Here is a 24,942-nt window from a genome sequence, read left to right on the forward strand (position 1 = left end):
CCTCAAGGGTCAAAAATAATATAGTAGCTATGAAATAAATGTTTTAAGCAAAAGAAGAAAAGACAATTGAAGTCTGTTGTTCTTAAAAAAAAAAAAAAAAAAAACTGGCTACTCCAGAGTTGCCTCCATCCTGTTTCATTCATTCATGTATTCACTTTTCTGTCCTGGTTTTGGAGTATATACGATATCAATTTTCATCAGAAGGACACGTGGATCGTAATGTAAAAGCAAGGATCCTGGGGCCAGCATTGTGGCGTAGCAGGTAAAGCCACTGTCTATGACATCGGCTTCCCATATGGGCACCAATTCGAGTCCTGGCTGCTTCACTTCTGACCCAGCTCCCTGTTAATGTGCCTGGGAAAGCAGCAGAAAATGGCACAAGAACCTGGGCCCCTGCAACCAAGTGGAAGACTTTGGAGAACCTCCTGGTTCCTGGCTTCAGACATGCCCAGATCCAGCCATTGCAACCACTTGGGAAGTAACCAGTGGATGCAAGATGTCTCTCTCTGTCTGTCTGTCTGTGTGTGGGTCCCTCTCCCTCTCTTTGTAACTCTGCCTTTCAAATAAATATATAAAAAAAAAAAGCAAGGACCCTGTGTCCCATGGTAACATCATCCCCAGTATCTGATTGCATCGTTCACTGGAATGACAAAGCTGCGCTTATGCTCTGTCTTTTCCCAGGAGAGATCCCAGATCTTTACTCTGATGATGAAGTTGAAAGCATCATAAACAATGTGAGAAATGAAGTCAAGAGCCACGGTCTGGTTGACAACAGGGAGAACTGCTGGAAGTTCTTTATAGACAGGGTCCGACGACAGCTGAAGGTAAAGAAGGATTGACCCAGCCAGGGTGTGCAGGGACCCCAGGTGGATCATGGCAGCTTCTACTGCTATCTTTGGCACTGCTGTGCTTATTGGTTGTCTTGGGAGTGGGTGGTGAGCAAGCAGTACTCTTCTAAGGCTGAGAACCTTCTTATCTGCTCGATGAGAAATAGCCTCCCTTCTGTTCCATGAAATCCCGGCATGCTTGTCTCAGTTAGATGTGCATCAACATTTTCCAGGAGATCAAAACCCCATAGGCATGACTGCCTCTCCAGGTATTCCTCTGATGCCTTTTGGTTGTCTCTGCCCTCCTGACTTCTCAGGTGACCCTCTGTTTCTCGCCTGTGGGGGACAAGCTGAGGGTCCGCAGCAGGAAGTTCCCGGCCATTGTGAACTGCACAGCCATCGACTGGTTCCACGAGTGGCCTCAGCAGGCACTGGAGTCTGTCAGCCTCCGCTTCCTGCAGAACACAGAGAGCATTGAGGTGAGAGAGAGAAAAGGAGGCATCTGCAAGGTCCTCTCCACCTCAGGGCACAAGGAATCCCATGCCTAGAATGTCAGCGGTAAAATTCAGCCTTGCACAGTGGTTGAACACAACTTTCAATGTGCTGAAGCCTCGAGTGGGATGGGCAGCTGTCTCTACTATGGGTGGTGAGATGATCTCTTTATTTCCTGCTCTCTTCTCTTTTTAGCCTCCTGTCAAGCCGTCAATTAGCAAATTCATGGCCTTTGTCCATACAAGCGTCAACAGAACGTCCCAGTCCTATCTGAGCAACGAGCAGCGTTACAACTACACAACCCCCAAGTCCTTCCTGGAGTTCATCCGACTCTACCAGAGCTTGTTGCGCAGGAATGGAAAAGAGCTCAAGTCCAAAATGGAGCGGCTTGAAAACGGGCTGCTGAAGCTCCATAGCACCTCCGCCCAGGTGAGTGCCATCCTCCTCGCCTGCCTGCAGGGGACTCGGACCGGCAGCGGAGCATCACAATCCATGTGAAAACACAAACGGTTTTCCAAGGGCCCCGCAGGTCTTCAGGAAGCACAAAATGTTAAGGTCAAGCTCCCCCAGCAGAGGCACATGTCCTCAGCCTTGGGTCTAGTCTGCCCCTCTCAACGACGCTGGAATCCTCCATAGCACCTCCCCTCTCTTTTTCTCCTTGCAATCTCCTCCTTTTCCTCCCCTCCCCTCTTCCCTCCTCTCCCCTCCCCTCCCCTCTTCTCTCCTCTCCCCTCCCCTCTTCCCTCCCCTCCCTTCCTCTCCTCTTCTCTTTTCTCCTCTCCTCTTCTCCTCTCTCTAATTCACTTTCACTTGGTCTTAGTCTGTTTTCTGAGGCTCTAGCAAAATGCCTGGAGATGAATATTTTATAAGGAAGGAAAAGAGCTTATGTGGCTCCCAGTTTTGGAGGTTCAAGAGCGCAGCTCTGGCATCTGCTCAGCTCTGGTGAGGGTGAGAACCCCATGGGCAGATGCTATCCCAGTGGCAGAACTGCATTGCAGGTGCAGGAGAGGGATTCAGGGGAGGTGCCAGGCTCACTAATGCCAACCCATTCTCATGGGAACTAACCCAGTCTCTGGAGACTGGATCCACTTCCATGAGACTGTATTAATCCATTCACGAGAGGGGAGCCCCCATGACCAAATCACCTTCCACTAGGCCCCACTCCTAAAGGTCTCACCACCACTCACCACAGCCACACTGGGGACCAAGATTTTAGCATATGAACCTTTGAGAGACAAACCTCATCCAAACTATAGCACCTTCATCCTCAAAACCAAAAACCAAAAACAAAACAAAACAAAACAAAAAAACCAGTGGAGAGCAATGGATGCAGTGTTGTGCCGATTTTCTTTTTATTTCTGTGTTATCTATCGAAGAGCCATTGGAATCTCATTTCTAAAACAAATCCTATCTTGTTTTGTAAATTTCCTCATATGTTTCTAGGTTCCTAGGAAGGTTTTGTCCTTATTACATTGTTCTATTTACTCTTCGAATGGAGTAAGTTTATTTTAATCAATTTGCTATTCTCGCCTTGAGAACTGGAGATAACTTTAGCACCTGTTCTGTCCCTTCTCATGCCCATCAAGTATTGCTGATCCCTCAACAGGCCTCTTTCTCATCTCTATTTCCTGCAGCAGAACCAGCCTCTTGTTAAGGTAGTGAAACTTCAAGAATAACACTTGGATATCACGTGTATCTGTACACATCTAAGTCATTTAGTTTTCTCAGAATTTTACTTTCAGAATCGCTCTACTGTATGTTCTTCTTCTAACTCACCTCTTCTCTCCCCACTTGAGTTTCTTGATGCAGAGATGCAATGTATGTAAGGTATTTAACTTAGTGCAGCACAGCGAGCCCTTGCAATCTATGCACAGTCTCTCTTCTGCTCAGGCAACGTTTCTGTTACATGGTTTTGTTCAGCTAGCCTGGCCGCTCTAAGAACTTTGGTGAATTGTGTGGATTCCCTGTGCCCTGTATCTCACTGTTCTCACTCATTGTTTCCATCACTTTGGCTTTTCTCTCTACATTCTAGGAAAGCCTTTCAAGTTTATCCCAGCAATACTAATTTAATCACATGTGATATTGCTTCTACTTCTTATGCTTGCAATGAAGACTTCAGTTATGCTACTGCATTTTTAATTTCCTAAAAACCCTTCCTCATCTCTTCCTTTCCCCTTTTCAACACATCCTGTTGCTGTTTTATTTAAGCCTGCTTTTCTGAAACAATCTCGCAGAAAATATTCCAATGATAATTCCAAACAGCTCCCTCTCTGTTCTTCTAGGTCTGGCAATGGATTGTTTCCAGAGTTGTGCTCTTTCTTCATCTTCTAGATTGATTCCTTTCCTCATTCTGTTTTGTTTTGTTTGTTTGTTTGTTTGTTTTACTTATTTGACAGGTAGAGTTAGACAGTGAAAGAGAGAGACAGAGAAAAAGGTCTCCCTTCTGTTGGTGCACCCCCCAAATGGCTGCTACGGCCAGCACACTGCGCTGATCCAAAACCAGGAGCCAGGTGCTTCCTCCTGGTCTCCCATGCGGGTGCAGGGCCCAAGAACTTGGGCCATCCTCCACTACCTTTCCAGGCCACAGCAGAGAGCTGGACTGGAAGAGGAGCAGCCAGGACTAGAACCCGGTGCCCATATGAGATGGTGGCCCCGCAGGAGGAGGATTAGCCAAGTGAGCCACAGCACCGGCACCGGCCCCTCCTCATTCTGTTTTTTCAAGGGGAGATCACTTCAAACACAATGTCAACTAATGACATGTGCAAATTGACCTGTGGTGTTACTGTCTTTCAATATGGGTGATAATCAGAACCCCTTTTTAGAGCTTCCAGACAGATCCCAGTCTAGGTCCCAGCAGTGTGCATGGTGCACACCTTCACCATAGAAAGGTTGCGTGTTTTCTCTGTCACTTTCTGTTTCGTTCCATCTCTCCGAACTTGAAGAAAGCAACATAGAACGTAATCCCAGAATGCAGCACTACCAGATCTTTTTTTTTTTAGCTTCTCCCCTCTCTTCATCTTCCTTTTCCCTCCCTGCACTTAGAATGCCCTCAGAATCTTCTGTATTCCCACCACCACCACCCCCCCCCCCCCCCCCGCCGTTCTACCTCCAAACCCCTGAGTTCTGGGAATTGCTACTCAGCCAGTGCAAAGGATGTGCAGGGAGTGAGAGATGGGGAAAATACTCTGACCCTCTCACAGAGCGCAGCTCAGAACTCTATTTTTTACACACTCTGGCAGACAATGAACAAAGCACCAACGCCTGTTCTTATTTTAAGCGATCTCTATTTAATAAGAAGCAACCTAACTATGCTGTTAGGCAAATCCAGCTTTATCTGATCATAGGTAATAGAGACTCCTCCCAAGATCTGGCTTGGGTCAGTAGCTGAACCTACCAAAAACCGCATAATTATCTAGTAGATAGATATTTCTTCCTACCCAATTACTTAGGCCAGTAACTGGAGGGAGGTGTCTCTTAGACTTTTCCCCTTCCCTCACTCCCTGTTTTTAATAATTAATAAATTCTATGTCTTCTAAATACCCCTCAAATTTATCCCTCCTGCTGTATATCCATTCTAAATGTCTCAATTTAGACAAGTTTTACCTGGGTTATTTCAATAAACTTTACTCTCAGGAGTTCCTTGTATTAATCAGCCTTTTGCTACTATAACAAAAAACCTGAGGCAGCCCAGCTTTATAAAGGAGAAAGGTTTATTTCAGCTCTTGGTTCTGGAGTTTCACATTATAAGATCAGGCAGTCCCCACTAGTGCAGCCTGTGGCGATAATGTTCTTGGTGTCAGAGTCCCAACATGGCAAGAAGGAGCATGTGTGTGTTCATGCCTAAGCCTTGTGATCTTATAAAGCTGCTGGGATTCATTTCATCATGGGACTCCCATGCTAACAACCCAATTCAAAGGCTCACTTCCAAATACCATAACTGAGTTAAGTTTTCACCCACTTGGTACTGTTAACATGACTTTGGGGACCTTCAACATCCAAACTACTGCCCATACCCTAGCTCTCCCCGACTCCAAGCCTGCTTCACCACTACCTCCCACCCAGACCAAAATCCTTGCAGCTGTCCCTGACTCTTCTCCCTTCTTTCTATCACACCCATACCCAAACCATCAGAAAGCCACTGTCAGCTCTCACCCCAATACCACCGTATCACACCCTCTTCACCACTACTACCTTAGTCTGCCAGTGACCTTTTGCCAGGACAGCCATGACCCCTTCTGACTAGACCGCACATCTCTAATTTTGCCCCCGCTACCCCAGGGACTGTCGTTAATTTAGCAGCCAGAGTGATCCATTTAAAATGTAAGTCGGACTGTGTCACTCTTTTGCTCAAAATCTTGCAAAGGCTCCCATTTCAAGGCTCTTCTCTAGCCCTGCCCTATAATAACTCTCAGACCTCGTCTCTGACCACCTCTGCCCATGCTGTCCCTCTCCCACCACACTGCCTTGGTGCTTTCCCCTCAGACACACCAGGCCTTGACATTGGCTGTTCCCTGCCTGAGATTCCTGCCCTCTCATGCTCCCGTGCCTCAATGCTTTGCCACCTTCTCAATGATTCCTACCCTGATGACCCCAATTTATATTGCAAACGCTCATTACTCCTGATCCCCTTATTCTGGTCTATTTTATCCTTTTCCCGTAGCACTTAATCCTATCTATTATACTGTATAATTTATGTATTTGTTGTGCTTATTGTTCGTTATCCATCTCTATCCCTTGGATACAAGCCCTGTAAGGGCAGGGATCTTTTTGTTTTGTTCATCAGTATAGCCTACATGCCTAAAACAGTACCTGGGTAGAGTGGACACCCGTGTGATACTTGTCAAATGAACAAGTTCATGAATGAACAGCATGTCACTTAGCTTCCCTGACTGTATTCCAGCAGCAGTCTTGACTTGTCCTACTCATGAGGATGGCTCCATCCTTGTCCTCTTCATTCTAACATACTGAGCCCTGGAGTCCAGCAGTACCATTTGTAGTCCCTCCAAAACTCCACAACCAGCTCACATCTCTGTCTTTATATACACCCCCATCTCATCTGCTTGTCACTGCCAAGACCTAAACAACTTACTACCTGTTCCCCAAGAGGCCCTTTTACAGCTTTGAGCAGTTATGGACTCCTTCTCGGTGGCTCATCCTTGAATTAAGGTTCTTACCCTGCCCCTATCACGTGATGCTGTTATCAGCTCTTCAAGGGCAAAGGCCAAGATTCAGGGGTCTCTTATCTTCAAGGATGGGCACATGGTAGGTAGGTGTTGTACTCATGGACAAATAAATGGTAGGTGAGTCAATGTCAGATGGATAGGAAAAAACCAGGAGCCCAGCTCGAAAGTCACCTAAAAACGCAGAGTAAGGGATGAGGATGGCTATTGATGATGCTGTATATCAGTGTGTATTCCATAACTACCCTGGATGGTCACAGCAATGATTCTTACAGCAAAACTGATGTTCAGGGTTCCTAACTCTGGTATAAAGTCTTCATTTGAAACTGTTCTTTTGTTAGTAGAAAATGGAAATATACCATCAAAATATACCGTAATCTTGATAGAAGGGGAAAGCCTTGAATTACATTGTATCAGTATCCAACAACCTGATGATAACAGTTTCCAGTGCTTATAATTTGCTGAGGATAAACTAAATGAATCTTACAACTCTGGCTCAGCGAGGATTGGATTTATGTAGCAACAATAGCTATCATAAAGTTGTAATTACAATGGTAATATGGACAAAATTTTTAAATTAGATATTAATCTAAAATATATAAACATTAGACTTAGGTTTACAGAATTATCAGAAATGTATCTGTTTTTCTATATCTAGGTTCAATTTAGTTCTGGATCCATCTGACTCATTCATTGCAGAGTAGAAAGTGCCTCATCTTGCATTTCAGCATGACCTGGTCACTTCAGGTTAAAGACTTAGTCTTTGGAAGGCAGGAAATTCAAAGCCCAAGCTCTGCCCCGGAGCTCTTTCATCTGAAGGGTCTTTCTTCGCTCCGTGGTGGTGTCAGGTTTCTGGGCAGGCAGCTGAAGAAGCACATGATATGATCTTCCAGTGTTGGATGCGAGATCATGGTCATGGTGGGTCCCGCTGGGTCTTCTGCCTTTGCATCAGCTTCAGCTGGAGTCTTGCAAGTTGGTGCAATTTGTGTTCTTCCACTTAGCACAGTCAGGATGCCCAGCTCTGACGTGCCTCTCCTTTCGTCCCTCCCTACCACTGTTCAGAAGCCGCAGTTTCCTTGCTTCTGTTTCTAACTCAGGTATATTCATGAGAAACAGGGGTTGTCGAATTGAAAAAGTGGCCATAAAAGGCCTAAAGGCTATTGCCAATTCCATGCATGTAGGATGTAATCCACAAGTCTCTTACTTAGAAACTTTTAAATTCAGTTTATTGGGGATTTCAAATAGTGCCTGGGCACCAGCATCATCTGAGGTTGATAATTTAATAATTCACATAGATGTATGTGTCGGAATTCCTTTGGTTGCAAGTGCAAAAAAAAATCTGACTCAAATTCACTGAGCAAGAAGAAGACAATGAAAAGGAGGAAAGGAAGGATGGAGAGGATAAAAGGAAAGGGGAAAAGAGGAGAGAAAATCTTGAGATTATTTGATCCAGTTATCAGGATCCTTTGGATGACAGCTGACTGAAATCCAATTGGAGTTGATTTAGCAAAACAACAAAACAAAATAAAAAGAAATGAATTGGTGCATACAACTTAGAAGTCGAAGACTGAGCTCAATTTGAATAGGGCTGAGGCTAAACACAGGGTATCCTGTGCATCTTGGTTTCCTCCATTCCCTGGCTCTGCTGTCTTCTCTGTTGGACTCATGTTCGTGGGCCATGGGCCCACGACAACCTCAGACGTATATTTTGTCTGATTTGCAACACTAGATAAAAGGGAGTGTCAGGTTTCCAATATTTTCAGGCAAGTTCTTGGAAGAATGGTCATGGCTGTGATGAGCCTCCTTGGGCCATGGGGTATGCCTACAGCTGAACAATCTCTGTGAGTTAGATGCTCTCATTGACCAAGCCAGAATCAAAAGACAACTGGAATCAGCTCCACCCCAACTATAAGGACTTGGGAAAGGGGAGTTCTCCAAAGGGAAATCTAACTGTGTTACCAGAATAGGGGTGAGAAGTCTTCATTAAGCAAGCAAACGTAACAGATAGAGATGGGAACATCTATCTCAAAAGGAAACCTTCCTGGAAAGCCAAATTCACATGCCAGTTGCGGGGGATGGTATAGACACAGAGTCAGCAGGAAGGTGTCTCTAGAGCTCCAAGCCTCAGCAGTCATTATCACTGCCGATCACCCCAGGCCTCCTCTCCTTCTCCAGCAACAGGGGAAGCAATCACATCCTTCCCCAAACACCTAGAGCTGCCTGCAGAAGACGAGGTTCCCCTGCCCACAACAGGCAACCCGGGAAAGACAGGTGCACGTCTGTCCCGGAAAATGGAGGAGTGCTTCCAAAAGTTCATAGGAAAAAGGAATTAAAAGATAGGCTTAGATAGGCGCCCCAAATTTTGAAATCCATGCATAGTCTTCATCGTGTATTTTTTGAGACTGTGCTCCTTCTCAGTTGTTCTGATGCCTTCTCTGCTTCATTTCCAAGGTGTCTGAAGCTCTGGGGGCAAAGGTCGTAGGAAGCCTCACCTCTCTCTCTAGCATCCTGTGCTTGCTCTTTCAAGGATAGAGGCCCACCTACCCCCACTGAACACTTCCCTCCCTCAGCTGGCACCCCCCCTCCCCACTCACTCACATGGTCACATCTCATGGGGCCAGCAGGACAGAGGGAAGGGGTCTCCTCCGTGTCTGTGCCACTCTGCCTCTTAATATTTCCCTTCAGGTTTGGGGGTCTCTAAACAAGGGAAGGTCCAAAGTGTGCCTGCAGCGCTTTGAATACAGGGAAAGAAGAAATGGTTTTTAAAGTAACTTATTTCTGGGACTTGCATTGTGGCATAGTGTGTTAAGCCACCACCTCCAACACCAGCATCCCATATCAGAGCAGTGATTCAGGGCCCGGCTGCTTCCTGTTAATGTGCTTGGGAAAACTGCTGTAGATGGTCCAAGTACTTGGGGCCCTGCCACCCACGTGGGAAATCATGATGAGATTTCCTGGTGCCTGGTTTCAGCCTGGCCAAGCTTCTGCCATTATAACCGTTTGGGGAGTAAATGAACAGATGGAAGATCTGTGTGTGTGTGTGTCACTCTGCCCTTCAAATAAGTAAATCAATGTTTTTTATTTTATTTTTATTTTTGACAGGCAGAGTGGACAGTGAGAGAGAGAGACAGAGAGAAAGGTCTTCCTTTTGCCGTTGGTTCACCCTCCAATGGCCGCCGCAGCCGGCGCACTGCGGCCGGTGCACCGCGCTGATCCGATGGCAGGAGCCAGGAGCCAGGTGCTTCTCCTGGTCTCCCATGGGGTGCAGGGCCTAAGGACTTGGGCCATCCTCCACTGCACTCTCTGGCCACAGCAGAGAGCTGGCCTGGAAGAGGGGTGACCGGGACAGAATCCGGTGCCCCGACCGGGACTAGAACCCGGTGTGCTGGTGCCGCAAGGCGGAGGATTAGCCTAGTGAGCCACGGCGCCGGCCTTAAATCAATGTTTTAAAAGTAACCTGTTTCCATTTCTTCTCCAGTGCAAAAGAACATGAGCTCTGCCTTCTCTGTAGCTTTCCGGGGAGTGGCCTCATTCTAATGGGTGGGACCCCCGTGTCACTTCCTTGTCAACAGCTTAAGAGCTCGGAAGCCACTGTTCACAGTGCTGGTGATCATTTACCTCGGACCTGAGGTCATAAGCCACGTCTGCAGTCAATAAAACAAAACAACGACCAAAAAAAATCCACTTCAATTTTCTCAAATCTCAGAAGATTTAAAAAGGAACCAAAAGTTCCCAGTGTGTTTGCTGACTGGAGTGATTATGTGACTCAATCATTTTGATTTACAATTGCATCTTTGTCCTTGTAGAAATAACTCTGCAGCTGAACAACGGGAGCTGGCAGCGGATTAACCTTCCAACACGTGAATCTGAGACAAGTTCTAGGGAGCGGGCCTCCATTGGAGGTTAACACAAAGTCTCCGGTTGCTATGAATACACAAAATTAAACAGCATTCTTTTTTCCCCCCTTCCTTTTCTTTGCTTCTGATCTGCCATGAAAAGGGAATTATCAGCAGTGTCTAAGCCTCACTTTATTTTTTGCCCTTATGTATTTTGCATCGGAAAGCTTCCGAATCTGTCTGACGCGTTCCAGGAGCTCTGAAGTAATCTTTGCCTGTTGCGTGAAATAGACGGCAGGAAAATGAGAGGCAAGAGGTCATTCTGGAATGTGAAGTTGATGGGCCACGCTGCACATACAAATGGCCATTTTCCTGTCCAGAGATAAATAGGCCTGCACCTTCCCTTTGCGTCTGAAAAAGCTGTTACACTAGGCCAGTGAGTCTCAAGCCCAAAGGGGCAGTGGAATCACCCAGAAGCTCTTGTGACAGCACAGATTGTCAGGCCCCCTCCCAGAATTTCTGAATCAGTAGGTCTGCATGTGGGCCTGGGAGTCTGCATGTCCACCAGATTTACAGACGATGCTGATGCTGCTTGACCAGGAAACACATTCTGAGAACCACCTTACTGTGCTTCTCCGAATGCAAATAAAAAATAATAAAAAACCCTCCTGTACCCCCAGCTCTTGAGACAAATAGATGGTCTTCTTGGGGTTGTATTCCCATCACTTCACTAATGCCTCCTGATTAGACATGACTTCAGTGGATGGTAGAATCTAGCTGGCCTGGATCAGTGGGATTCTTGCTGTCCCACCTTGACCTGGTCATCTATTTCTAGTAATGATTTAAGACCTACCAAAGGAGAGCCATCCAAGGCAATCCATTCAGAGCTTACTACAGAAAGGGGGTCAGCCACCATCCCTTGTATTTAGCAAAGAGTCAAGGCCAGGCGGAGAAGTGGAAAGACTGTATAGTGAAGAGGGGGATGGCTTCAGGTGTGCCTGATTGGAGGGTGTTGGCATGGGAAGCTGTAATTAGACTCACTAGAAGTGGGGACTCCTACGTGATTGATCAGGGGAAACATGTTTGGATTTCTCTAGCTGCTTTTAAGTGAGAAGCAGAGACAAAATTAATATGGTTCATTATTACTCAAATCCTAGCCATTTGGGGTCAGTTGTCATAGGGTTTGTTGTTTGTCTTGCTGGGTTATCACTAGGTATAGAAATCTGACTTTCTGTCTGTCTGACTTGTCCATGCTGGCTCCCTGAGATGGTTATTACAGACAAGGGGCTGGTTTCCCAGACAGGGTGCTGCAGGTTGTAGGTCAGAATTATGTTTTTGTATATAATCTGGACACTGGCCGTCTGTGTATTCAGCCTCTCAGGATGAATAGCAACATTCCCTTTGTGTGAACCCTTAGAACTCTCCACATTAGCCAGTTTTTAAAAATTTATTTATTTATTTGAAAGGCAGAATAACAGAGAAACAGGAAGAGACAGAGACAAAGAAAGATCTTCCACCTTCACTTCCCCACATGGTCTCAACAACCAGGTCTGGACCAGGGCAAAGTTGGGAGCCAGGAACTCCACCTGGGTCTCCCACATGGGTGGCATGGACTCAAGCACTTGGATCAGCTTCTGCTGCCTTTCCAGGTGCATTAGCAGGAAGCTGGACTGGAAGCAGAGCAGCCAGGACTCAAACCAGCACTCTGACATGGGATGCCTGCTTCACAAACAGCAGCTTAACCCACTGCAACACAACGCTGGCTGTTCCACATTAGCCAATTCAGATTAAACAACTGATCTTTATTAAGCGGCTACTATGTGCAGACTATCATGGTAGGCACTCGATGTTTTGTAGGACATAGGCACCAATGTCAGTGAGAAGCACCTTAAGTCATTTGGCAACAAGGCACAAGGTCAGGGCACATGTATTTTGTAATATTCTGTGAGGAGGAAGGGATATCCAACATTGCTTTCCTTTTTACAGCTAGGAGCTGGCCTCCACCTGTGACCTTAGCATCATGAGCTGGTGTTCTGTTCTGCTCTGCACTGTTGGGTCCTCATCAGGGCCTTGACCACAGTCCCTCTGCTCACTCTTTCTCTACTTCTCACTCCTCGTGATGAGCCCTGTGCTTCTCCTTTGCAGGTGGATGACCTGAAAGCCAAGCTGGCCACCCAGGAAGTGGAGCTGAAGCAGAAGAATGTAGATGCAGACAAGCTGATTCGGGTGGTAGGCGTGGAGACTGATAAAGTGAGCAGGGAGAAGGCCGTTGCCGACGAGGAGGAGCAGAGGGTGGCCCTCATCATGCAAGAGGTGAGGCAGAAGCAGAAGGACTGTGAGGAAGACCTGGCTAAAGCAGAGCCAGCACTCACAGCAGCCCAGGCAGCTCTCAACACCCTCAACAAGGTAAGCGTGTCTCCCTGCCTGCTTATCCCCCAGGGCAGGACCCAGAGGAAACGCAGTTCCTAAGGGATATAAGGAAAACACCGGAAAGGGCTTCCAGCCAACTCCAGCTGTCACTGGTTTATTCATTAAGCAAACAAACGTGTATTTAAGCTGACTATATGTCAGGTTCCACAAGCCACCAGTGGAATCCCAAAGACATAAATGTTAGACCCAACCAGAATGTGACAGGTCCACTAGCCCAACTGCCTCGCTTCATAGATAAGGAAACTGAGCCCCAGCAGGAGGACGGACCTTCTCAGAATTACAGAGATAAACAGTAGAGCCAGGACTTGAACTCACATCTTCAAAATCCGATTCCCAGAGATCTTTCTACTGTAACCAGAGTGATTTGACCCATTAGATAGTACTATAGGCCGCAGAAGCCATTTAAGACCCCTATCTTAAAGGTTTAAAATCTGAGACTCCAAAATATGCAAAAAACTACAAAATCAAAATTAGGGAGAATTTAGTTGTGGCAACAACATGAATGTGTGTCAACTAAACTCATGTGTGTCAAATGCATAAATTGTGTCAAATGCATAACCGTTTGGTGAGACAAGCATGGCTGCTGAGATGTATTCACTAGGTGATTTTGAATTTGGTTTAATCTAAATTTTCTGTGGGGGTGGGGAAGGGCACGTGATTAACTACTTCTTTCTTTTCTCACCTGTCACAACTAAACTTTCCCATTTGAGTAAATAAAAGCAGAAAAGGGGGACCGTCAGGATCACGTTGTTAGGAGTCAGCATCAGAGCCAGACAGAAAGTTGACCCTTTTTCTGTTGTAACGCTCACACAGACTCTGTGGAGACCCTTAACCAGTCAGTGGGGTCCTCTCCCCTACAGGTTGTGTTCTCCAGTGATTCATTTGCCCCCTGTAAATGAACTGCTTGTACTGGAACTAAAACAACCTCCGGCAATTCTGCCATGCCGGTAGCTGACTTCTGGTCCATTGGAGACATCTGTGTCTCATTTCCCAAAACAAGCTCAGAGCTTGTTGACCCCTATGGCAACATACTCTCCCCAGCTCCCCTCTTAGGGGTTGATCAGCACTTCTCACATGCTCAAAATTTCTCAGGTATAAGTTAGACCCCAGTCCACTGTGTCACTCAAACTGTTGGAGATGCACAAAAAGTTCACCAAGTTAACTCCTTAAAGCCCCCTCCTACTGGATTTTATGGGAAAGTGGCAGCTGCCCTAAATCTCCCTTAAAGACAGACTAGGTACAACTCGCTAACAAGTCTCACTAACAATTTCCTATTCATCTCCCACCTCCTGACTCTCTTTACATCCTCAGAGAGAGTGAAGGGTTTGAGGGTCAAAAATAACCACCTCATACTTCACTTTGGATGGTAACATCTTTTGGCTTTAGGGCATTAGCAAAACTGAGATTCAACTAGGGATTCCTAAAATCCTGTTGCATTTGGCTATATAGAAATTACATAGTTTTTAATGCACTTAGTGATTACATTTTAACATTTTTTTTTATAATGTGGGCTGGGGGAATCCCCTGAAAGTGTGTCCAGGGCCAGTGAAGCCCTCCCAGTGCCTCAGTAGAAAACTTTCCCTACTGGGAATCCGATATATGGCTTAGCAGGTGGGGAACTGGAAGCGTGGCCCAATCACTCTACCACCTCCCAGCCTGAACCTTTCAATACAGCCAGACCAGGCCTCTGTCTGCTCCTCACAGCAGCAGCATCCATTTTAGACCTGCCCCCACTGCCCTCCTCGTTAGAGTTACTCTTATTTCATTCCATCAAAATCCTATCCATATTGTTCCAGAGTGTTCCTTTTTTGATTTCCAGAATACAAAAAATAGTACCATTTTATTTATAATCCTGTTTACCCATCTTTTGCCCAGAGAAATAATGCCTTTGTAAGCTCCTTTTGACACAAGGATTCTATTTCCTGAGATGACCTAAGTCTAACTGCTGACTGGACTATTTACCAATAGCATGGCCTTGAGAAGGATTTTCTCTTCTCTGAGCCCCCGTTTCCTCATCTGTAAAATAGAGGTAATAGTGATATTCTCCCCATTGGGTTGTTACAAGGATTAAAATGAGATAACATGTGAAAAATGATAATGTGGTCACCAGTCAGTAAATGTGAGCTGTTGACATTGGTATAGCCAGTGTTACCATTTCTGTTGCCACAAAACTGCAAACAAACTGAACACTCGTAAGCACTTTTGGCTAATTTGTTGGTTGGTTAATTCATTGATTGTTTAATTGATTGATTAATTGGATTGACAGGTAGAAATAGAGAGAGATAAATAAGGCATTATGAAATAGGATGCTAAGAGCACTGTGGTGTAGGTCCTCCTGTCACATAATAAATGAACATCATTTTTAATAAGTGTCTACTATATGCCAGGAAATTTAATAGGTGCTTTCCTCTGGTTACGTAGCATAAGTCACCAAAGTTCTTGATCCCTCAGCTTCTTTTCCCTGTTATTTAGAGAATTAATTAATTCATGGGCTCTTATTAATAGGGCTCTTTATCTCACACTCCAATCCAATCTACTCATAAATTCTATCAATTCAATTTCAAAATATCCACTTAAGGTCCAAGTCACCATCATCTCTTGGATTATTGCCAATAGCTTCTCAGTTGGTCTCTCTGCTTCCACCTGTGCTCCAGTGTTGACTAAACCCATTATGGTAGTCTGAATATCTTTTTTAAATTTGTTTTTCTCATATATTGACAGATTTATTTTAAAGATTTATTTTTTTTATTTGAAAGGGTTACAGAGAGAGATAGAGACAGGTAGAGAGACAGAGGTCTTCCGTCCACTGGTTCATTCCCCAAATGGCTGCAACATCCGGAGCTGAGCCTATCCGAATCTAGGAGCCAGGAGCTTCTTCCATGTCTCCCACATGGGTGCAGGGGCCCAAGGACTTGTGCCATCTTTTACTGCTTTCCCAGGCTCATTAGCAGGGAGCTGGATTGGAAGTGGAACAGCTAGTACTTGAACGAGAAGCCCGTATGGGATGCTGGTGCCGCAGGCCAGGGCTTTAACCTGTGCCACAGTGCTGGCCCCCAACAGATTACACTTGTATATGTTTTAAGAGTACAATGTGGAATGATTAAATCAAGTTGATTAACACATCCATCACCTCAGATATTTAACATTTTTTGTGATAATCCATTTTATCTTTTAAATTTTTTTTTATTTATTTGAGAAGCAGAAAGACAAGACATACGGGGGAGTGGGGGGAGGCTCCCATCTGCTGGTTTGCTCCTCAATGGCCAGAGCTGTACCTAGCTAAAGCTGGGAGTCAGGGACCCAATTTAAGTCTCCTGCATGGGTGACAAGAGCCCAATTACTTGAGCCTCCTTTCCTCCTGCCCTTAACAGAAAGCTTGAGCTAGTGCTCAAACCCAGACACTCTAATGTGGGGTGTAGGCATCTTAATCAGTGTTGTAACTGCTAGGTTAAACATCTGCCCAAGACATTTTAAACTTATTCTCTTAGTAATATTGAAATATATAGTACTCAACTATTTAGCTATATTCACCAGATATCCAAAAAAGCAAATATACTCCTCTTTTCTGAGACTTTATACCCTTTGACCAACATCTCCCATTGCCCTCCTCTGCCAGCTTCTCATAGCCACCATCATACTCTGCTTCTCTGAGTTTTAGATTCACATCTAAGTGAGAACATGTGGTATTTGTCTCTCTGTGTTTGACTTATTTCACTTAACATATTCTTCAATTCCATGCATGTTAGGAAAGTAGAATTTGCTCCCTTCACAGGATTGAGTGGTATTCAGTTGTGCATACATACTATTTCTCTATCCATTCATCCATGGATGGATACTTCATTTGATTCCATAACTTCACTGTCGTGAATAAAGCTGCAGTGAACATGGAAGTAGAGATAATTCTTCAGCATCCTGATTTCATTTCCTTTGGACAGACGCTCAGTAGTAGGATATCTGGACATGGTAATTCTGTTTTTAGTTATTTGAGGAAACTTCATACAGTTTTTCATAATGACTACTAATTTACTTTCCCACCATAAGTGAGTTCCTTTTTCTTCACATGCTGGCCAATACTTGTTCTTTCATCTTTTTGATACCAGCAATTCTAATATATGCGATGCAGTATCTTTTTATGCTTTTAATTTAAAGCTTCCTAATGATTAGTAATTTTAAATATTTTCCATATATCTGTTAGTCATTTGAATTTTAGGATTATTTTTACTATGTTTATAGAAAATGTCATTGGAATTTTGGTAGAAATTACACTGAATCTATAGATTGTTTTGGGTAATATTGACATTTTAATGATATCATTTCTTCTGCATAAATGCACTCACTCATTAATCTCTTTCCATTTATTTGTGTCTTCTTTGGTTTCTTTCATTCATGTTTTATACTTCTTAGCACACAACTCTTTCACCTCCCTGGTTAAATTCATTCCCAAGTATTTTTTGTAACTAATATAAGTGGGATTGTTTCCTCAAGTTCCTTTTTGGAAAGTTTGTTGTTTGTGTAGAGAAATACTACTGATTTTTTGTACTGATTTTCTATCCTGCAACTATGCTGAATTCATTTATCAGAGTTTTGTTGTTATTGTTCTTATATTTTATGTACAGAGGATAATATCATCAGCAAACACGGACAGTTTTACTATATTCCTACTTATTTTTGATGCCTTTAACTTCTTTTCTCTGGCCTTATTGCTGTAGCAAAGACTCTCAATACTACGTTGAACAGAAGTAGCGAGAGTGGACAGCCTTGCCTTGTTCCAGACCTTAGAGGAAAGGATTCCAATTTTTCACCATTGAGTGTACTGTTAGCTGTGGGCATATCATATGTACCTTTATTGTTCTGAAGTACATTCCTTCTATGCTGAATGTGTTGAGTGTTTTTATCATGAAATTGACTTAAATTCTGTCAAAATTGTTTTTCTGCATATGATGAAATGACTATATGATTTTTTATCTTTGATTCTATTAATGTGGTGTATCACATTTATTGATCTGCAAACATTGAATCATTCTTGAATTCCACGGATAAATCCTAGTTGATCATGGTGAATGATCCATTCGATGTGTTACTGAGTTGAGCTTGCTAGTATTTTGTTGAGGATGGTTGCATCAATGTTCACCGAAAATATTGACCTTTCTTGTGAAGTGCTTGTGTGGCTTTGGTATCAGGATGATATTGATCTTGACAAAGGCATTTGGAAGTATTTCCTCCTCTTTCATTTTTTGGAAAAGTTTGTAGAGAATTGTTATTGGTTCTTCTTTATATATTTGGTAGAATTCAGCAGTGAAACCCTTGGGTCCTGCACTTTTCTTTGATTGGAGACTTTTTATCAATGATTCAATCTCCTCACTCGTCAATCTCTTCAGATTTTTTCTTTCATCATGATTCAGTCTTGGTAGCTGTACATGTGTACAAAAGAATTATCTATTTCTGGTAGGCTACCCAATTTTGGCATAAAATTGCTCATAATAGTTCTTAAGGTCCATCATAAGAGTAATATTTATTTTTAAAAATATACACAAAATAAAAAAAAAAAAAACAGAAGTTTGGCCTTGCCATTTCTCTGCTCAGAATCTTCCATTGATTCGCATCACATTCAGAATAAAATCCCAAGTCTCTGTCATGACCACAAGACCCGACATCCCTCTACCACATCAGTCAGAACCACTCTTCTTATCATTCTATTATACTCACACTAACATTCTTGCTCTGCCTCTCCAAGTACAGTCCAACCCCAGGAGCTCTGTCCCAGGCATTGCTTCTGTGTGGAATTCCCATCCCTGTGGGAACACCCATTCCCATGATTCCTTGCTGTTTCTCCAGGTGTTTGCCCAAAAGTCACCTTATCAAGAAACAAACAACAAAAATATTTATTAATTTTGGAAAAGAAAGATATGCAAGAAATATAATGTAATCTAAGATGAACAATATTTATAATCATAAACATATACATAGTGTTAATTTACAGAATAACCCTTGGGGGTGCCAGAGGTCTGAAAAAAAAAAAAGTAAATGTTCACACTCTGCTGTAAGAGTCTGCTTTGTAATATCTACAATGAAAAAGCAATGGCAGCATGAGCATGTTCTTTGTCAATATAGACTGAAACTTGGAAGTAATGATGGGAGGAATGGTGGCTTATAAATTGTGGCTTGTAGGGAGCAAGAATTGTGGTGATGTGGCACTGTGTTCTGTCCTGAGCCTTGTAGCTATTAGAGTTTTGAAGTATCTTCATGTATTACATTAACAAAAATAAAACTTAGACAGTCTCATTGGCTTGAGTGCACAGAAGAGGGTGTAACTGACTGCCTGACCAGGTAGGAAACAGAGAAGAGAAAAACCTATGAGACGGGAGGTATGAGGGCGTTGCTAGAGGGGGAACATGGTAGGAAAGAACATCCCAGATGGAACAATGCTAGCAAAGCCGTGACGTGTGAAAGGGTGTGGGGTATCGAAGCTGTGGGCACAGATGTGGGTGCCTGCAAAGGTGATGGGGAAGATGCTGCTCTAAAGGCGAGTTGAGCAGGGTCTGAGAGCCCCATGGCACCACTAAGAGTCTTACCTGTAAGCCAGTGTTTATCATCTACAGACAATGAGCATTGTTAATGGAGTAGACGGGCCAGGGGGCACTGTGTGCATGTACTAAGGACAGTATTGTTATATGAACTCAAGGATTCCTGGCTCATCCTCAAAACCTCTGCACTCACAGGACTCTGGTGTCTAAGAGCCATTTCCCTGTTTTCTCATTATTTTCAAATTTAACAATAAATCTTTAGTTAATACATAAAGAATACCTGTAAATCAGAGCTTGGTAGTAAGTCTCTGCACATTTTGTTTCCAGTTTGGCAGTTTTATTTTGCTTTTATAGCTAAACTAAAATAAATCCAGTATAACTTTTCCTGCCTTAGTTTAACAATGGTTTATCTTGCAGTGTCATGGCCTTTTTTTCCCTCTGCAAAGTCCCTAGGAATTTTCTGTTTATTTTCTATATATTTTCAGAGTAAGCTTATTTTTGTTACACTAATAACATGTAATGACATTTTTATTGTTAAAATAATTCAAATAGTATAGAATATATAGGGTCAAATATACAGTCACCTTCATTTTCCACTCCAGCCCTAGTTCTCTCCTGAAAGATAATGCCAATAATAATTTGAGATGTATCTATTCCAACAGTTCTTCTGTGTGTTATATTTGCATAAATGCATATCAAATATATTATATTTTAAATACAAATGGATATTACTAACCTACATTACCTCTTTACAGCACATATTTCAAGTGTACAACATGATAAAAATGTAAAATTAATATGCCCATCACCTCACAAAGTTATCATGGGTGTGTGGGGGAGGTAGGCCATATTGCTTTGAGTTTCTCAGTTTCTGTTAATTTATTACAGAAGTAATAGAGAACTCCATAATTAATACTTTTTAAAATAAGTGCTGTGAAATTTCTATCCAAAATGACTCTCTTTATTCATAGCTATGAGGACTACTTTCTCTTTATCCTTTCCAACCTTAGATATTTTCAATCATTTCTACCCAATGAAATGAGTGAAACATGTAGCTTTTCTTTAAAATTTGAATGGTTTCATTCTAATGAGATCAGACATATGATAGTTTCTCTTTTTGTTACTAATTTACAAATATTATTTATAAGCATTTGTTCTCCAGCAAGTATGTTGTGAATCTTTCTCCCAGTCTGTCATTTAGTTTTTAACAGCACTAAAAAGTAATATACAAGTAGATTTCCTCAAGAAATAATATTGACAATGCTAGAATAACAGAATTAAACAAACTTCTTTCCTATGGGACTTCTCAGGACCTTTATTCTATAAACTCATACTAAAAGTGATAGATATAGCATAAGAAAATAAACCCCAGATTAATTTAACTTATGAATAGTGCAGAACATCTATGTACAATACTAGTAAGTGAAATCCAGATATTTATTTAGACACAAATGTGCCACCAACTGGTGAGACTCATTCAACAAGTAAATCTAGTGTTATTAACCATACCCAACCAGACATCAATGGAGAAAGCCATTGAGAAATGCTAACATAGTTCTTTGCTAACTGGTGACACTCAATCCCACTCCAGGATCAGCCTATTCTATCCGATGGAGGGCCCCTACATCAGTAAAGGCATTTCCATAAGCAGAGAAGAGGCACAGTGACACCCCTCCCCCAGCTATGAGCATTTAAAAACTTACTCTAGATTCCTAACCAATGCAATAATAAATGCAAAATATTAATGACTGTTGTGAAATAGAAGATAAATATATTATTATTCATAAATGTTCCAAAAATATAGCAAAACAAAAGAGAAAGGCTAGGGGCTTATGACAAAATAAATTGCAAATTTCAGTAGCTTTCCAAATAGCCACAATAAACCAGCAGAGAATGTATTCTCAAAACAACAACCAAATCATAAGGTACAAATAAGTGTAAAGAAATTTGTTGAAACTGTGAAGAAAACTGCACATCTTTATTGAAATACATAAAAAAGTAAATAAACATATATATATACACACACACCAAGTTTTTGTAGAAGATTCAATTTTATGAAGATGTAACTATTCCTCGAATGTATTTATCAGTTAAATATAAGCCTAACTGAAGTCCAGCTTGAGTTTTTATTTGTTTCAAGTCTATATCATTTTAACCAACTACTAAAGATTAAATGACCTAAGTGTTCAACAATATGGAATTAGAGAAATAAATTATGACACATTCAAATGAGAGAAAACTGTACATTGCTTATTTAAAATTATGCTTTACAGAATTAATGATATATCTTTTTTTAAAAGTTATATTTAGTGGAGCTGGCGCTGTAGCACAGTGGGTTGAAGCCCCAGCCTACAGTGCCAGCATCCCATATGGACGCCGGTTCAAGTCCCAGCTGCTCCACTTCCAATCCAGCTCTCTGCTATGGCCTGAGAAAGCAGTAGAAGATGGCCCAAGTCCTTGGACCTCTGCACCCACCTGGGAGACCCAGAAGAAATTCCCGGATCCTGGCTTTGGATCGTCTCAGCTCTGGCCATTGTGGTCATTTGGAAAGTGAACAGCAGATGGAAGACCTCTCTCTCTCTTTCTTTCTCTCTCTCTGGCTCTACCTCTCTCTGTAACTCTATCTTTCAAATTATTTGAAAGGCAGAGTTATAAAGACAGAGGTTGGGGGGAGGGGGGGTCTTCCATCCACTGCTTACTTTCAAACCATGTCGTCCTCAATTACTGACACAAGTAAGTTTCTTCCCATTCTGTATTGTTTTGCTATCTCTTTTTAGTATTTGGCTTTTATTAGAAGAAAGATTTATTTATTTTGAAAGGCAGAGTTACAAAGAGGCAGAGGCAGAGAGAGAGAGAGAGAGAGAGAGATCTTCCATCCACTCTTTCACTCCCCAAGTGGCCACAACGGCTGGAGCTGGGCCAATCCAGAGCCAGGAGCTTCTTCTGGGCCTCCCACACAGGTGCAGGGGCCCAAGGACTTGGGCCATCTTCTACTGCTTTCCCAGGCCATAGCAGAGAGCTGAATTGGAAGTGGAGCAGCCAGGATTCAAACTGGCACCCATATGGGATGCCGGCACTTCAGACAGCAGCTTTTCCCGATATGCCACAGCACCGGCCTTAAGTAATGACAATTTAAAAGTTCACAATTTTATTGAAAAAGTACATTCAAAAATAACATAGTGATCGATGTGTGTATGTGTGTGTGTATGTACGTGTGTGTGGAAAACAAAAAAGATGACTGTATTTTAATACAAAAAGAATTTGGAATCCATAAATAGCTTCTTCATAACACAGAGTTTTCATGAACTTTCTGAAGACCTTTCATATGTGTATATATATATGCACACACATTTATATATGTATACATATATGTATATATACACACATATGCATATACACATAGAAATAGATATAGATATTGATGATATAAATGTGAATGTACTAACAGAAAGACTTCACTAAAAAAGCTACTGAATAAAACACGCCAAGACATGAATATCAGGGTCCTTCCAAAAGTTTACAGGAAATGGAATTAAAAGATAAGTTTATTTTCATATAAAATTTTGAAATTGATTCACATAAGAGGTCTTCAAAAGGTTCATGGATAATGCATAATTTCAAAATTATTTTACATCAAAATAAACTTATCTTTTAATTCCATATTCCATGAATTTTTTGAAGTGTCTGTCATGTGTATCACTGCTGAGTAAAATCATGTATATCTAGTTTTCTGCTTTATCTTTGCTGAATATTCCACAGTAAGTGTATATTCTCTAAATAAAAGGACAACGCAGCAATGAAAGAACTAGAAAACTTTCCATAAGTTTCAGATCCATCTTAATGTTTGCGAAAGGTCTTTGAAAGCATAGAAACTAGGAACAGTGTCCTTTAGAAAAACAATCGCTGGATTGGACTCCATGAAAACTTTAGAGCTGTAGATCACAAAATATCATAGAACTTAAAAGAGAAATCTGCAGAAAGGTACTGCAGTCCTCCGCTCTACCAGCTGAGCTCTCACAGGGAGCACAAGAGAAGCATGCAGCATAGAGGGGGGCAGGGGGTAAAATCCTGTATGTGTGCAAAAGTTCTCATTAGTTGTACTGGACATCGCCCACCTCTCCTCTCCTGTCGTTGACCCCCCCACCAGTCCTCATGTCTTCCCACATCCTGCATTTTCTGTGACGTGGGAGGCTGCCTTGCAGGGACTGTGTCAACGGCTGCTTTTGCCCTCCAGCTTCCTAGGAGCTGGGCCACGATGAGCACCAGGAGGCGACTGGAGGGAGGGAGAACGCAATGCAGGTATTTGTTCCTTTGGCCTCAGCCTGCCCACTTCCGCTGAGGGTGAGGGCTCTCTTTCTCTTTCCTCTCCTAGCCTCAGGCCCAGGGATGATCAGTGATGGAGCAACCTCAGCACTTCTAGCCCAGGATAATGCATGACCTCTTAGGTTTCTCCAATTTTCATAAACAGTCTCTTCAGTTAGTTTTCCCTAAAAAACATTAGTGTGTGGAAACTCTATTTTTGTTTTTTGGTTAGAGACTCTGAGTAATGCAGTAATCAGAAGAGAAAAAGACAAATAGCCCAGGAGGAATTTAGACAAAGGTCAAGAAAAAAATTCAAAGATCAAAAAATTCAAATGGTTTATATGTATTTTTTAAAAAGTTTAGCATTACTATTAGTTATGCATATAGATACGTAGACATTTGAATTAAAACACTGTTGGGGCCGGCGCCGCGGCTCACTAGGCTAATCCTCCGCCTAGCGGCGCCAGCACACCGGGTTCTAGTCCCGGTCGGGGCGCCGGATTCTGTCCCGGTTGCCCCTCTTCCAGGCCAGCTCTCTGCTGTGGCCAGGGAGTGCAGTGGAGGATGGCCCAGGTGCTCGGGCCCTGCACCCCATGGGAGACCAGGAAAAGCACCTGGCTCCTGCCTCCTGGCTCCTGCCATCGGATCAGCGCGGTGCCCCGGCCGCAGCGCGCCAGCCGCGGCGGCCATTGGAGGGTGAACCAACGGCAAAGGAAGACCTTTCTCTCTGTCTCTCTCTCTCACTGTCCACTCTGCCTGTCAAAAAAAAAAAAAAAAAAAACACTGTTGGCCCGGCGCCATGGCTCACTTGGTTAATCCTCTGCCTGCGGAGCCGGCATTCCATATGGGCACCAGGTTCTAGTCCCGGTTGCTCCTCTTCCAGTCCAGCTCTCTGCTGTGGCCCAGGAGGGCAGTGGAAGATGGCCCAAGTGCTTGGGCACCTGCACCCGCATGGGAGACCTGGAGGAAGCACCTGGCTCCTGGCTTTGGATTGGCTCAGCACCGGCTGTAGTGGCCATTTGGGGGGTGAACCAATGGAAGGAAGACCTTTCTCTCTGTCTCTCTCTCTCTGTCTGTAACTCTACCTGTCAAATAAATAAATAAATAATCTTAAAAAAAGACACTGTTATGAGCAACTTTTTCAATATATCAAGTCAAAAAATTAAGTAGTGAATATAAGCCTTCTCTGGGAAATAATCTAAAAATACTTACAGAGAACACTAAAAATACTTCTACCATTTGACCCATCACATTCATTTCTTTTTTTAAAGATTTATTAATTTATTGAAAGGCAAGAGTTTACAGAGGGGGGGAGTGTCTTCCATCTGCTGGTTCACTTCCCAAATGGCTG

At 43.0% G+C, this 24,942-nt stretch overlaps 1 protein-coding gene across 5 annotated transcripts in view; it reads left to right on the forward strand.

Moving 5' to 3' along the window:
• DNAH9 (dynein axonemal heavy chain 9) overlaps nucleotides 1-24,942 on the forward strand; it is a 371,124-nt gene that overhangs the window by 236,697 nt on the left and 109,485 nt on the right. For 4 of the 5 annotated variants that reach the window (XM_070061398.2, XM_089317689.1, XM_070061394.2 and 1 more), the window contains 4 exons: nucleotides 682-824; nucleotides 1,145-1,306; nucleotides 1,515-1,748; nucleotides 12,481-12,741. In XM_070061398.2, the coding sequence (XP_069917499.2) occupies nucleotides 682-824; nucleotides 1,145-1,306; nucleotides 1,515-1,748; nucleotides 12,481-12,741 (800 nt within the window). Of the gene's footprint in view, nucleotides 1-681; nucleotides 825-1,144; nucleotides 1,307-1,514; nucleotides 1,749-12,480; nucleotides 12,742-24,942 lie in introns of those variants that run through there. The other variant, XR_016223981.1, reaches the window with a different exon arrangement.

Source organism: Oryctolagus cuniculus, chromosome 17 (genome assembly GCF_051225735.1).
Source record: "Oryctolagus cuniculus isolate XC-2025 breed Fujian yellow rabbit chromosome 17, ASM5122573v1, whole genome shotgun sequence".
Taxonomy (NCBI): domain Eukaryota; kingdom Metazoa; phylum Chordata; class Mammalia; order Lagomorpha; family Leporidae; genus Oryctolagus; species Oryctolagus cuniculus.